At 45.6% G+C, this 15,570-nt stretch overlaps 3 protein-coding genes across 3 annotated transcripts in view; 2 read left to right on the top strand and 1 right to left on the bottom strand.

Moving 5' to 3' along the window:
- LOC139398600 (neurofibromin-like) overlaps positions 1-15,570 on the bottom strand; it is a gene marked incomplete at both ends in the record, with an annotated part of 47,455 nt that overhangs the window by 12,787 nt on the left and 19,098 nt on the right. The gene's annotated exons all lie outside the window — the stretch shown is intronic.
- LOC139398602 (protein EVI2B-like) lies at positions 3,575-7,192 on the top strand. Its single transcript, XM_071144533.1, has 2 exons — positions 3,575-3,803; positions 4,278-7,192. The coding sequence occupies exon 2, from the start codon at positions 4,325-4,327 to the stop codon at positions 6,083-6,085; it is 1,761 nt and encodes a 586-aa protein (XP_071000634.1). The 5' UTR covers positions 3,575-3,803; positions 4,278-4,324; the 3' UTR covers positions 6,086-7,192.
- Positions 13,708-15,562, top strand: LOC139398603 (oligodendrocyte-myelin glycoprotein-like). The gene is made up of 3 exons (XM_071144534.1): positions 13,708-14,176; positions 14,272-14,481; positions 14,572-15,562. Exons 1-3 carry the CDS (start codon positions 14,121-14,123, stop codon positions 15,560-15,562), a joined length of 1,257 nt encoding a protein of 418 aa, XP_071000635.1. The 5' UTR covers positions 13,708-14,120.

Raw genomic sequence — 15,570 nt, forward strand, 5'->3', positions numbered from 1 at the left:
ATTATTGGAGGACCAAAAAAAGCCGATACCGATTAAAATCGGCCAATTTTCTTTTATTTTATTTGTAATAATGACAATTACAACAATACTGAATGAACACTTATTTTAACTTAATATAATACATCAATAAAATCAATTTAGCCTCAAATAAATAATGAAACACGTTCAATTTGGTTTAAATAATGCAAAAACAAAGTGTTGGAGAAGAAAGTAAAAGTGCAATATGTGCACTTTAGTATTGCCAGTGTAACAGTATAGCTTCCGTCCCTCCAGTTAGCGCGCACTAACTAGCTAGCCATTTCACTTCGGTTACACCAGCCTCATCTCGGGAGTTGATAGGCTTGAAGTCATAAACAGCACAATGCTTGACGCACAACAAAGAGCTGCTGGCAAAACGCACAAAAGTGCTGTTTGAATGAATGTTTATGCGCCTGCATCTGCCTACCACCGCTCAGTCAGATACTTGTATGCACAGTCAGATTATATGCAACACAGGACACGCTAGATAATATCATCAACCATGTGTAGTAAACTAGTGATTATGATTGATTGTTTTTTATAAGAAGTTTAAATGCTAGCTAGCAACTTACCTTGGCTTACAGCATTCGCGTAACAGGCAGTCTCCTTGTGGAGTGCAACGAGAGAGAGGCAGGTCGTTATTGCGTTGGACTAGTTAACTGTAAGGTTCCAAGATTGGATCCCCCGAGCCGACAAGGTGAAAATCTGTCGTTCAGCCCCTTAACAAGGCAGTTAATCTCGTTAAGTTCTTAACCGACTTGCCAAGTTAAATAAAGGTATAAAAAAATAAAATATAAAAATCGGATAATCGGCGCCCAAAAATACAGATTGTTATGAAAACGGCCCTAATTAAAATCGGCCATTCCGATTAATCGGTCAACCTCTATTATAAAAACATAAACATACAGTTGAAGTCAGAAGTTTACATACACTTTAGCCAAATACATTTAAACTCAGTTTCACAATTCTTGACATTTAATCCTAGTAAAAATTCACTGTCTTAGGTCAGTTGGGATCACCACATTATTTTAAGAATTTGAAATGTCAGAATAATAGTAGAGAGAATGATTTATTTCAGAGTTTATTCCTTTCATCACATTCCCAGTGGGTCAGAAGTTTACATGCACTCAATTAGTATTTGGTAGCGTTGCCTTCAAATTGTTTAACTTGGGGCAAACGTTTTGGGTAGCCTTCCACAAGCTTCCCACAATATGTTGGGTTAATTTTGTCCCATTCCTCCTGACAGAGCTGGTGTAACTGAGTCAGGTTTATAGGCCTCCTTGCTCGCACACGCTGTTTCAGTTCCGCCCACAAATTTACTGTAGGATTGAGGTCATGGCTTTGTCATGGCCACTCCAATACTTTGAGTTTGTTGTCCTTAAGGCATTTTGCCACAACTTTGGAAGTATACTTGGGGTCATTGTCCATTTGGAAGACCCATTTGCACTAGACCCATTTGCATTATACTTGCGTACTATTGCAGATGAACGTGATAGCCTTCAGGCATTTGGAAATTGCTCCCAACGATGAACCAGACTTGTGGAGGCCTACAATTTTTTTTCTGTGGACTTTGCTGATTAGTTTTGATTTTCCCATAATGTCAAGCAAAGAGGTACTGAGTTTGAAGGTAGGCCTTGAAATACATCCACAGGTACACCTCCAATTGGCTCAGATGTCAATTAGCCTATCAGAAGCTTCTGAAGCCATGACATTTACTGGAATTATTCCAAGCTGTTTAAAGGCACTGTCAACTTAGTGTATGTAAACTTCTGACCCACTGGAATTGTGAAACAGTGAATTATAAGTGAAATAATCTGTCTGTAAACAATTGTTGGAAAAATGACATGCAAAGTTGATGTCCTAGCGGACTTGCAAAAACCATAGTTTGTTAACAAGAAATTTGTGGAGTGGTTGAAAAACGAGTTTTAATGACTCCAACCTAAGTGTATGTAAACTTCCGACTTCATAAAGTCAGCAAAAAAAGAAACGTCCCCTTTTCAGGACCCTGTCTTTCAAAGATAATTTTAAAAAATCCAAATAACTTCACAGGTCTTCATTGTAAAGTGTTTAAACACCGTTTCCCATGCTTGTTCAATGAACCATAAACAAGTAACATGCACCTGTGGAACGGTCATTAAGACACTAACAGCTTACAGACGGTAGGCAATTAATGTCACAGTTTTGAAAACTTAGGACACTAAAGAGGCCTTTCTACTGACACTGAAAAACACCAAAAGAAAGACGCCCAGGGCCCCTGCTCATCTGCGTGAATGTGCCTTAGGCATGCTGCAAGGAGGCATGAGGACTGCAGATGTGGCCAGGGCAATAAAGTGCAATGTCTGTACCAGGAACGCACAATCCCTCCATCAGTGCTCAGACTATCCGCAATAGGCTGAGAGAGGCTGGACTGAGGGCCTGTTGTAAGGCAGGTCCTCACCAGACATCACCGGCAACACCGTCGCCTATGGGCCCAAACCCACAGTCGCTGGACCAGACAGGACTGGCAAAAAGTGCTCTTCACTGGAGAGTCGCGGTTTTGTCTCACCAGGGATGACGGTTGGATTCTCGTTTATTGTAGAAGGAATGAACGTTACACCGAGGCCTGTCCTCTGGAGCAGGATCGATTTGGAGGTGGAGGGTCCGTCATGGTCTGGGGCGGTGTGTCACAGCATCATCGGACTGAGCTTGTTGTCATTGCAGGCAATCTCAACGCTGTGCATTACAGGGAAGACATCCTCTTCCCTCATGTGGTACCCTTCCTGCAGGCTCATCCTGACATCACCCTCCAGCATGACAATGCCACCAGCCATACTGCTCGTTCTGTGCGTGATTTCCTGCAAGACAGGAATGTCAGTGTTCTGCCATGGCCAGCGAAGAGCCCGGACCTCAATCCCATTGAGCCGTCTGGGACCTGCTGGATCTGAGAAATGTCCGGGAACTTGCAGGTGCCTTGGTGGAAGAGCGGGGCAACATCTCACAGCAAGAACTGGTGCAGTCCATGTTGAGGAGATGCACTGCAGTACTTAACGCAGCTGGTGGCCACACCAGATACTGACTGTTAGTTTTCATGTTGACCACCCCCCCTTTTTTCTGTGACACATTATTCCATTTTTGTTAGTTACATGTCTGTGGAACTTGTTCATTTTATGTCTCAGTTGTTAAATCTTGTTATGTTCATACAAATATTTACACATGTTAAGTCTGCTGAAAATAAACACAGTTGATAGTGAGGACGTTTCTTTTTTTTTTGCTAAGTTTACACACACACACACACACACACACACACACACACACACACATTTTATTTGCAAAACAAATCTAAAAACATGATTTTTCTTTGTCATTATGGGGTGTGCAAATTGATGAGGGGGAAAAAAAACAAATTAATACATTTTATAATAAGGCTGTAACGTAAAAAAAATGTGGAAAACGTCAAGGGGTCTATCCCAGAGTGCATATTAAAATTACAAGTGTACATTTGTTTTGCATGAAAACACCCACTGTGTATTTGTCTGTGTTAAAAAGAACAGGGTGTCATTTGTAATCAGACCTCAGTTTCACAGCTCTCACTTCCTGTCAAGTGAGGCAAGAGAAGGTTCTGTATAATACCAGACTAGGGCCTCGCAGCCTTATACAGCGGCTGCTTTCTGGGCTTCACGTACAGCAAACTAAGGGGACCTCTTCCAGCTGAGACACACCAACTCATATAGGCATTCTGCTTTTTGTGAACTTGGAGCAGGTTAATGAAGGCCAGGATTCTAGGGTTAAATCCTGCGTAGACTCTGGTGAGTACAACATACTTTAAGGGTGGGTGACGTAAATATAAAAGGGATATAGTGAGATCTGTTGCTCTAATGACGACATGTGTGATTTGCCAGAGAATGTGCAAGCAGTTGAAAACAAATACCTTTGAAACACATACTTTCAAAATAGTTGTTTGTGGGAGGTGTAATACACATTACACACACCATCACGAATGTTAGCTAATCAATAATGTTTAGACAAAGACATCCTAATGTGTAACATATGACCTTATATGGCCTTAATTCTTACAAAGAAATAAGACAAAAACAGAATATAGTTAGATTCCCCAGAAAACAGTCAAAAAATCTTCTGCGCCTACTTTGAATTGTAGTTTGAGGAAGGAAATGCCAAAAGTAGCCACGTTGCCCTTCATGGTGAAATGTTCCTTGTTTCCTCATGATAAATCATGCTTACAGATACAGTAATGACGCGTTTGCTTTTCTTCTTTTCATCAGTCAGTCATCAGGACACACCAGATTTCAGAGGATAACAGGAAACAGCAATGGAGGGAAAGAGTCTTGTTTTTGTGTTGTTTTTGTGGATGCTGCCACTGGGACTGAATAGCACAGTGACACTTCAGCCTAACAGCCACTCCACCGACTTCAGGAGCAGTGAGGTTACTGCAACTTCAGACAAAGTTTCACCTTTAGAAATGGCACAAGAGCACCTCAACAATGCACCAGATAAAGGAAACTATAGCACCGTAGCACCTTCAGTTGAGTTGAAGTTCACAGTGAAGAGTAAACCACAGACTCCAGATCAGGTGTCCACCAAATATATCAGCTCTTATCTGCCTGCAATCCACCCTTTGAGTACGACAACAAAGAAGAACTCCCAGTCACCTCAGGACCGCCAAACAACCAAATATAAAAACGACTCCACGGTGGAGATCACAGCAGATGGAGCCGAGGAAACTTCGCCCACTATGGGGAATCAGCCTCCGGTAAGCCGAGTTACACCCTCCGGCCAGGGCAAAGTAAGTCCAACAGCATCACCTAGACCTTCTGAGTTATCCTCTCAAACAACCTCACCGACAACAAATCAACCAACAGAGATCCAAACAGGGCCTGGTCCAACCAATCTTCCGATGTCGCAGTCCAACGACTCCACAGAGAGGATCCGATCCACGCCAACTGGTGTTGGATTTGGAGTGACACCGACTAGAGCCGAATTTACTTTGAACACAGGTAGGAAGGCTCAATTTCCCAGCACCCCCTCCCAGGCCCCAGTCACAAGCAGGAAATCAACCCCTTCACACCCCACTGAAAGAGGTCCAACAGGCCCATCTGAGCTGCCTAGCGCTGCCACTTTACCCGCCACCCTACCTCCCTCTATAGCCATGACCAAATCTTTAACCCGCATCTCCACTCCATGGACATCGACCCAGCCCGCCAAGACCCTTGCCACCACTGCAGCCTCTGTTACTGCTAGTATTGCCGTTACCAGCACCAAGGGCCAATCCCCACTAATGGTCCCCACTACAAAACATGCCGCTGCTGCCACCACCACCACGACAAAAAACAAACCAAAGCCACCTCCGTCAAAAACGGCAAACAAAGACAAGAGCAAAACAACGGGGAACCATGGCACAGTGGTGGCTGTACTGATTGGTGTGACACTGGTTCTGATGTTGGTCAGTTTTGGGGTCATCTTCGTGAGGAAGCGCAGACATCAGAGGATGCAGCTGCAGAACACAGCCTGGGCCGGCCCCTCTCCGTTTCTGGACAGTGGAGTCCAGTCTCGACTGGATAATAACGATAGCAGTGACGTCCACCTGAGGGGCTCCAATCGAATCTCCTTCTCTGGCTTCCTGTCTCAGCGACTCTCCAAGAGGCTGTCTCTGCTCCAGGGGACTGACGAGGAATTCCGGATGGGTGAGATTCCGACAGGAAGTACATTCGGAAGAGAGACTGTTTCAGATGATGTTCAACCGAGTAACGGGACTGCTGCAGTTCACAAAGAAAAGACCCAGATTGAGGTGGTGCAACCTCTGGACAACTCTTTATCTCCTCCTCCACCGACATCTTCAGAGACCACTGCCACAGCACACACCCATGACCATCAGCCTCCTACCTCCTTGCAGGTTGTTGATCTGGGGCCAGACAATGTTCCAAATTCCTCTCCCTCTCATACACCACCAGATATCCCAGAAGCTATTCCTCCACCACTGTTGGACGTTTACCTGGGTCCCCCCTCAGACCATGCCAGCCCCCCTCCACCAGAGAGCACAGACCTTCCAACCCCACCCCATGACCTGCCTTAACCAGTCTCCATGCAGATAGTAACACACAGGAAACCCATTCTCCTACCCCTCTACCCAACAAAGCAAACCTATCCCGCCAAAAAACAACTCAAACTGATGCTCATCAGTGTCCGCTTACTTCATCTATACCTCTTTCTGATGAAACATTACATGAATTGGACATTCAACTAGGCCTATAGCCAGTTTATTGTCAAAACCATTTCCCTATTTAACGGTAGAACTTTGACAGTGGCCACAATAATGTGATTTTTAACACATGATCCCTGTGGTCTTTCTTTGGTATTAAGACATCCAAATGTACACTGAGAAAGCTTTCCCAAATGTTTTGATTCATGTCAGATCCATATTCATTCAGCCTGACAAATCTGTAGCAGTGAGATTGATTTGATGCTACAACAATTGCTTTTTCTCCTGTGTACTTTTTGGAGGAAAACACAGTGACGTAAGGGCCTAAACATCAGCATCATACCCAGTGGTGAGATAATTCAGAGAAGGATGCACTGCTGAAGTAATGTAATTCTGTGTGAGCACACGTGGCAAGTAAACATTTCCAGTCACTGCAAAAAAAATGTTTTTTTTTTTAAAAATAAACATCGACCCAGGCTGAGACATGCATTGGGCAAAATGGTGAGAGAGGAAGTTCTAAAAGGAAATGAAACGAAGGGGTGAATTATATAATTAAACTGAGAAACGATAGATAGAAAGGGATAAAATGAATGTGAAAATTAGAGAAAGAGTGAGCAGGGAGTTAAGTCTCTCAGTGGGGCTGGCCCGACACCGTTAGTGAGTGCGTTACTGCAGTGTTGCAGTCACTCCTAGCGTATTTCAGAGCTGTACATCAGTACACTAACCGTAGAGAGAGCGGACAGGCCACAGAGACAGAAAGAGGGAAATGTCAGACCCACAAATAGCGCCTCAATGTCTCATCTGAAGAGAAACCACAGAAACAATAAGATGGGAGACGGAAAGCAACAACCACACACAATTATTTCCATCTACACATATTCTTACCGGTTGACAAATGAGAGTTGTGAAATGCTCATTGTTCATCAATCATGTATTTATGCAGTAAATCCGCTGACATGCAATACAACCGCCGATGTTAAATAGTGGTTTGTGTTTGTGTACTACATCAGCATCATACAGCGAGGCAGACTACAGGCTCATTTGTTTAGGCCAGGCTATATTTCACTACTGCGTGGTGATTGAGGAGAGAGCATCATCCGCCCACACCACAAGCCCTGCTGACCAGATGGCAGCCACGGCACCTGCTTTATCCCACCCTATAAAGAACGATGCCTGAAAGATACAGCCATCATAAATCCAAAACCCTCTCTGCCTTCCCTTCCCTCTCTCCACCCTCCCCACTACTCTAATTCACAGCTCATTCCAGACACATTCTCCAGCTGAGTACTAAAAGGGAAATGTTTCTATTGAAAAATGATTGCAGAACTCCCTGTGTTGATACTGCGGCAGATATGAAAGAAAAATGAGAGGTTGAGGGAGAAAGCAGCATGAGAAGTAGCTAAACTTGGGTAAGAGACTATTTTCAGTCCTGTTTCACTCTTACTGTTTTCACATCTGCAGTTCCAGGTCTTGACGTAGTTTTCAAACCACCAACTCAATCTATCATATCAATCTTTCTACAGAATCCATGCCATGTTCATCTCAACACAGGTCTATTCGTTCTACTATCATGACAAGCTATTGTAAGAGTATGATTTTTAGTATGACTACAAATCAGACTTTTATCAGTCCTTCCTTATCATTCTAAAACAATTGCATGTGCTGTGACTACAGTTGGTTTTCACACAAGTAGGTTGCAAGGTGGGAAACCTTTTGTTAAAACACCTTTTCACTCGTGCAAACACATGTGGTTTGTGTATCAATTCTCTTGATGCTTCAAATTATTAACAAACCTGTCAACATGACAGAATTATAGCAATCAGATCTTAGTCAATTTCAGAGAATGCATTTTTTTATTTAATGACCTGAGGCGAATAGCACACATTAGTTTCGCATCACAAACTCTCACAGCTTATTGGTTGAACTCCCGAAACTAACACAGCTGATTGGTGTTGCCATGCAGAGTTTCACACTTTTGACTGGTCTGGTGTTACCGTGCTAGCACCAGGCACTGCACTATGGAGGGACTTTCTTACTAGGTTGCATTTGCTGATACTTTTTCTGGAGAATTGTGATTACTGCCAGCAATTCATTCTGGCTCGTCGCTGAATGATGTTGCCAGCAGTAGCAGGGCAGCTTGCTTCGGCTGAAGTACAGAATTAAATATTCACTGCTTGCATACGGCTAGTTGCAGAACAGAGCAGTTCTGTGGTGCTAAGTTCTGAGTGCCTAGCACAATAAGCATGATGTTGTGTGTGTGTGTGTGTGTGTGTGCGCGCGTGTGTGCGTGTGTATTTCCATGAGAGAAGCCCCAAACCTATGTTTTATTGGCCAGACAATCTGCCAAACTATGACTCCTTCTCAGAGAGAGAGGAGAGGGAGAGTGGAAAGAGGATAGGAGAGAGAAGGGAGAGTGGAAAGAGGATAGGAGAGAGAAAGGAGAGATAAGGGAGAGTGGAAAGAGGATAGGAGAGAGAAGGGAGAGTGGAAAGAGGATAGGAGAGAGAAGGGAGAGTGGAAAGAGGATAGGAGAGAGAAGGGAGAGTGGAAAGAGGATAGGAGAGAGAAAGGAGAGGGAGAGTGGAAAGAGGATAGGAGAGAGAAAGGAGAGGGAGAGTGGAAAGAGGATAGGAGAGAGAAAGGAGAGGGAGAGTGGAAAGAGGATAGGAGAGAGAAAGGAGAGGGAGAGTGGAAAGAGGATAGGAGAGAGAAAGGAGAGGGAGAGTGGAAAGAGGATAGGAGAGAGAAAGGAGAGGGAGAGTGGAAAGAGGATAGGAGAGAGAAAGGAGAGGGAGAGTGGAAAGAGGATAGGAGAGAGAAAGGAGAGGGAGAGTGGACAGAGGATAGGAGAGAGAAAGGAGAGGGAGAGAGATAGGAGAGAGAAAGGAGGGAGAGTGGAAAGAGGATAGGAGAGAGAGAGAAAGGAGAGGGAGAGTGGAAAGAGGATAGGAGAGAGAGAGAAAGGAGAGGGAGAGTGGAAAGAGGATAGGAGAGAGAGAGAAAGGAGAGGGAGAGTAGGAGAGAGAAAGGAGAAAGGATAGGAGAGAGAGAAAGGAGAGGGAGAGGTAGGAGAGAGAGAGAAAGGAGAGGGAGAGTGGAAAGGATAGGAGAGAGAGAGAGGAAGGGAGAGTGGAAAGAAGATAGGAGAGAGAGAGAAAGGAGAGGGAGAGTGGAAAGAAGATAGGAGAGAGAGAAAGGAGAGGGAGAGTAGAAAGAGGATAGAGAGAGAGAGAAAGGAGAGGGAGAGTGGAAAGAGGATAGGAGAGAGAGAGAAAGGAGAGGGAGAGTGGAAAGAGGATAGGAGAGAGAGAGAAAGGAGAGAGTGGATAGGAGAGAGAGAAAGGAGAGGGAGAGTGGAAAGAGGATAGGAGAGAGAGAGAAAGGAGAGGGAGAGTGGAAAGAGGATAGGAGAGAGAGAGAAAGGAGAGGGAGAGTGGAAAGAGGATAGGAGAGAGAGAGAAAGGAGAGGGAGAGTGAAAAAAGGATAGGAGAGAGAGAGAAAGGAGAGGGAGAGTGGAAAAAGGATAGGAGAGAGAAAGGAGAGGGAGAGTGGAAAAAGGATAGGAGAGAGAAAGGAGAGGGAGAGTGGAAAGAGGATATGAGAGAGAGAGAAAGGAGAGGGAGAGTGGAAAGAGGATAGGAGAGAGAGAGAAAGGAGAGGGAGAGTGGAAAAAGGATAGGAGAGAGAAAGGAGAGGGAGAGTGGAAAAAGGATAGGAGAGAGAAAGGAGAGGGAGAGTGGAAAAAGGATAGGAGAGAGAAAGGAGAGGGAGAGTGGAAAAAGGATAGGAGAGAGAAAGGAGAAGGAGAGTGGAAAAAGGATAGGAGAGAGAAAGGAGAGGGAGAGTGGAAAGAGGATAGGAGAGAGAAAGCGGTAGACAGGACCACATAACTACTTTCACACAAGTCCTCTAAAACCAAACAGGGAACGGACATGTGAGCATAGAGAGTAATTCATGAAATGCGTTTTTCAAAACATCATTACAATCACCCCCCAGCAATACAAACCCACTTAAAACGAGGATTGTATTAACATGGCCGCAGCAACGTTGGCCGTAAAACAAAGCCACTAGTCACAGAACACCTATTCATGGATCAGCACATTTGCAAAAAGCTGTTCTTATTGCAGACTGCCAGGGTGCTTCCTGAAGGCAGCTGAAATGGAGGAAGACCAGGAGGATGGCGAGACAAAAACTGTACCGTTAATACAAAAACAGTGTTAATTTGCTGCTGAGAGCGGTGGAGGCAGCCAGTCGTTGTAGGTGCCAGTTGTGATGTGAGATAGCGCTGCCATCAGGGGGCAGTGTGTGTGTGTGTGTGTGTGTGTGTGTGTGTGTGTGTGTGTGTAATGCATCCCATAAGCGTTCAGCCAGAACAATGTCACCCTGCCAGATCTGTACAGTACTAAAGGGAATTCAGGGGAACTGTGTGTGTGTTAAAACACTGTGAGCATGAGTACAAAATGCTGTGAGAGCAAGAGAGAGTGCGAGAGTGAAGGGGAAATGGAACATACTGTGACTATGAGAATGTGAAAGTTGAACACACGAGGCACTAATGTCCAATGAACAGCCCACATTAGAATGAGTTAGCGTGTTTGTATGTACACTGAACAAAAATAGAAATGCAACATGCAAAATACCCCAGAAATGATCCATAAGCACAAAATGCTTCATTCTCTCAAATTTTGTGCACAAATTTGTTTATATCTCTGTTAGTGGGCATTTATCTTTTGTCAAGAGAATGACGTAGTCAGTGACATCACTTCTGGTTTAATAAAATAACATGGGACCTTTTCTTTGATGCAGAACTTACTCAGAAACATGTGTGCTATGTTCCTGAATGTCAACTTCTGTCTGCAACTGCACTAATAAAGGTTTTTTAATGATTTAATTAAAGATATTGTCATAATGCTAATTTCACATATGAGCCAATGATTGACAAGTACCAAGGAACGAACCCTAACAGGGTGAGCGGTTTGCTGATTTCAACGTTGTGAACGGAGTATCCCATGGTGGTGGTGGGGTTATGATATGGGCAGGCATAAGCTATGGACAAGGAACACAATTGTATTTTATCGGTGGCAATTTGAATGCACAGAGATACCGTGAGGAGATCCTGAGGCCCATTGTCGTGCCATTCATCCGCCGCCATCACCTCATGTTTCAGCATGATAATGCACGGCCCCAATTCGCAAGGATCTGACAAGTATCCATTCCTCCCTGGCCTGCATACTCACCAGTCATGTCACCCATTGAACATGTTGGGATGCTCTAGATCGACGTGTACGACAGCATGTTACAGTTACAGCAACTTCATACAGCCATTAAAGAGTGTGACAACATTCCACAGACCACAATTAACAGCCTGATCAACTCTGTGAAGGAGATGTGTCACATGGCATGAGGCAAATTGTGGTCACACCAGATACGGACTGGTTTTCTGATCCACACTCCTACCTTTTTTTAAGGTATCTGTGACCAACAGATGGATATCTGTATTCCCAGTCATGTGAAATACATAGATTATGGCCTAATTCATTTATTTCAAATGGACTGGTTTCCTAATATGAACTAACTCAGTAAAATCTTTGAAATTGTTGTTTATATTTTTGTTCAGTATACTGTATGTGTATAAAAAAGAGAAAGAGGGGAAGGGATAATGGAGAAATAATTGCTTTTATCAAGTGAGCGGGATCCTGATTCTGAAAAGATTTGAGTCAGCACAGTCTCCACACCCCCTGCTCTCCCCCGTCTCATCATCAGCAGAGGGGGCAGGCACTGTGCTGCAATCCTCCTCTCTCTCTCTCCTTCAGACCGCTCTTTCCCTGAGTGCATCAGGAGCCTGCAGAGGAGTTGTGGAGGATGACTGGCGCTATCAGGGGCACCCTGCTCTGGCATGCTTGGAGGATGCCACAAACCAGGAGAGGATTTTGAGACGGAGCGAGAGAGCCTGTCAACCACTGGCCAACGCCAACACAGCACGAGAGAGAGAGACAGCGAGAGGAGGGGGGAGGTCCACCTTTACCAGAGAAGGAAGAAGAGCAAGGGAGAAAAAATTAAGTGAGAGAGAGGAAGAATGTGAAAGAAAGGAAAAATACCAGCCAGCGCAAAAAACAGAGAGAGCCAAAAAAGAAAATGGTGCATGAATAATAAGGGCAACTTAACACCCCCCAGATTTGACTTGACAATCACTCTCTCCAGCCAGCTGCTCTGAAAAAAAGAGGGGGGAGCAAGTGAGAGGGCTGGCCGAGGGAAGGAGAGAGGACGAAAAGAGCAAGATGACGGAGTGAAGCGATGGAGAGGATCAGGTGAGTGACTAATGGCATGGAGAGAAAAACAGTAGGAGACGGGTGTACATGCTAACACATGTGCACAAGACTGGACACACACACACACACACACACACACACACACACACACACACACACACACACACACAGTGCTTCACAAAGCAGTGATGTATTTGATTCTGTACCACACTAGCTCAGTGGACTGCAGCAGGGTGATTTGTCTATGTCAGTCTATGGCTTCTCATTAAATCTCTCCAACGGTGCTGAAATCTCCATTAGATAGTACAGCTATCTCCATTAGATAGTACAGCTATTTATGGAGCAATGCAGTATATCATAACCTGATGAAGTTTCTAGAGCACTCAGCTTACTATGTAATGCAAAAAAAAAGCCACACTGATGTGTTTGGCAAGCTCTTCTTAATACAACCACACACTCACACACAGTCCCCAGATACTAAGTCATTTGTGCCAGAGGACAGGGTGAGAGAGGACAGGACACAATCATGTGTGTGTGTGTGTGCGTGTGTGTGTGGGATCGAGAGTGTGTGTGTGTGTGTGCCACTCTAAAGGAATTCACCCGGCTTTCACTGCAGTATTTCTAAGCTCCTACCCGCTGGCAAGGCTTCAAGCTTGCCGGCACACAGACTGACTGGGGCCCTTGTAAACCGCAACACAGCTATTAGATAGTAGTTTCCAAAACTCGGTTCTGTGGACTTCAAGGGATGCCCGTTTTGTTTTTCACCCTAGTACTACACAACTGATTCAAATAATCAAAGCTTGATGATTAGTTGATTATTTGAATCAGCTGTGTTGTGCTAAGGCAAAAACCAAAACGTGCACCTCTTGGGGTCCTGAGGACAGAGTTTACATTACAATGTTATAATGTCAGAGGGGTGTCAATGACGTGAATGGGAACTATATGGAGGAGAGGGGATGAAGGGGAGAGGGCTCTGGGTATAGTGAGGTTCAATCTACCCAGTTAGTTGTATAGTCACATTATGTGCTTGAAGTATGATAGATGGTTCACAGTCATGACTTTCTTACAGGCTGGATGCAGAACCAGTGTGGAGTGTTTTACTGCTGTCTCCTGGTGTTTATTACTGCCCCTCTCCCATCTGTGAGGCTGTTGCTATGCATCAAAGGCTATCTCAAAACAGCAGTAGCTCCAGACAAGGCTCTTATATCATTTCTACAGAGATTCCATTGTGGGGAAACTAGGCCGTTTATGAATAAGGGTGATACTGTAGCTAATACTCCACCAACTAAAGTTGTCTAGCAATCTGTTGGAATACTAGCATGCTAGCAGATACACATTGGCTTCCCGTCATTGCGCTATTGCTAGATAGCATTGGCTCTCGAAACTACTGCAACGCTAACTTTCTTCATACTGGACACAGAGGCATAAACATGGTATCCACTAGTTCATCTGACTCTAGGGAAGTGGATAAAGGGCCTCATTGCCAAAATCCCAAAGTATCCCTTTAAGCTCCTGGTAAATGCAGCTTGGAAAAGATAGCAAGGATTGGACTTAAATGAGCTATTGCTAATCAATATGCAAATGCTAATGGGGTCGGAAGCTAATTTAACTGTCAGTATTATTATTCTGCAGATGTGTGTGAATGAGTGATGGTCTTGACGAAGATCCATACAGGATCAAAACTGTGTCCTTCCGTTTGTGAGTATATAAATTGTGGAAAAAAGAAGTGTTGCAGATCTATGTCCTTGGGTACAGTCCAGTGTCTCCTCTCACTGTGTCTCTCCCTCTCTAAGAGCCCTCATTATGCTCCCCCACGCCCCGTTGGCCTGCCTCTTCCTGCTCCTCCTGTTGGGGGTGCTGGGGGGGCTGGTCCTGTCCATCTGCCCCGCCGTGTGCTCCTGCAGCCGGGGCCACCGTGTGGTGGACTGCTCCTCACGGCACCTCTCACAGCTGCCCCCAGGCCTGCAGCACAACATCCGCTTCCTCAACCTCTCACACAACAGGTAGGAAGACACTTCTTCCTTCTCATCATACTAGTCTTCGGCAGGTTGGGTCCTAACTTCTAAAATGAGAACTCCCCTCTCTCCCAACAGCCTTTGTGGTCTGGACGACCAGCTCAGCCACTACGCCCACCTGCGTACCCTGGACCTGTCCTATAACCTCCTGGGTCGCTTCCCCTCCGGCCTGCCCAGAGCCCTCTGGGACATCCGGGCCGCTGGCAACCAGCTCCGAGCCCTGGACAAGAACGACACGGCCTACCATTGGAACCTGCGGGTACTGGACCTGTCAGCCAACGAGCTGGAGAGGGTGGTCTTCATCAACAACACCCTACCCAGCCTACACGCCCTAAACTTGAGTCACAACCGGTTCTGGACCGTGCCCACCAACATGCCTCATAATCTAGAGATGGTGGATTTGGCCCACAACTACCTAGTTCAGATACTCCTGGGATCATTGGACCGGCTGCCCAGGCTGAGGAGGTTCTACCTGCATGCTAATCGCTTCTCCTGGGTGCCGGAGGGGGTATTTGACCGGTTGGAGGGGCTCGAGTTCTTGACACTTGGGGATAACCCTTGGGCTTGTGAAGAGGAGGAGAACATCACACGGCTCTTGCTCTGGGCCAAACACACCCGTGCCGCAGTGTTGGGCTGCCCCTGCTACACTAGGCCAACATGTGGGCAAGCCCATCTGGCCACTCCAGGAGGAGAGTGGCACTTTACGTCCCACACAGAGCCTCCGCTGGGGGCTGATGCCAGAGAGCTGGGCCGTGGAGGCCTCACACCGGATAGAGCTGCAGTCGTCACTTCTGGGTACTTGGCTAAGTCTGCGTTGTTGGAGCCTGGGACGCATGGAGACAGAGGGTCTGCCAACAGCTCGGGGGATCAGACATTGTTTGTGTTCATCTCCACCCCCTTGCACGGCCTCTCCACACGCACAAGCACTACAGGGCAGCCGCACTCTGCCGCCAAGAAGAAAAACACAGGAAGCACACAGAGCAGAAGCCACGGAGTCCACACACCAATCCAGTATTCTGTAGTCACCTGGAACCTTCTAGTCACGGTGACTGCCTTCAAAGCCTTCTAAACCCACCC

Source organism: Oncorhynchus clarkii, unplaced genomic scaffold (genome assembly GCF_045791955.1).
Source record: "Oncorhynchus clarkii lewisi isolate Uvic-CL-2024 unplaced genomic scaffold, UVic_Ocla_1.0 unplaced_contig_13670_pilon_pilon, whole genome shotgun sequence".
NCBI classification, from domain to species: domain Eukaryota; kingdom Metazoa; phylum Chordata; class Actinopteri; order Salmoniformes; family Salmonidae; genus Oncorhynchus; species Oncorhynchus clarkii.

Excerpts from the sequence above, each read along its gene's own strand:
- LOC139398602 (XM_071144533.1), top strand. The coding sequence starts at position 4,325 with ATGGAGGGAAAGAGTCTTGTTTTTGTGTTGTTTTTGTGGATGCTGCCA.
- LOC139398603 (XM_071144534.1), top strand. The coding sequence starts at position 14,121 with ATGAGTGATGGTCTTGACGAAGATCCATACAGGATCAAAACTGTGTCC. Across the intron at positions 14,177-14,271 it reads AAAACTGTGTCCTTCCGTTT|AGCCCTCATTATGCTCCCCC; the intron begins GTGAGTATATAA and ends TCCCTCTCTAAG. Across the intron at positions 14,482-14,571 it reads CTCAACCTCTCACACAACAG|CCTTTGTGGTCTGGACGACC; the intron begins GTAGGAAGACAC and ends CTCTCCCAACAG.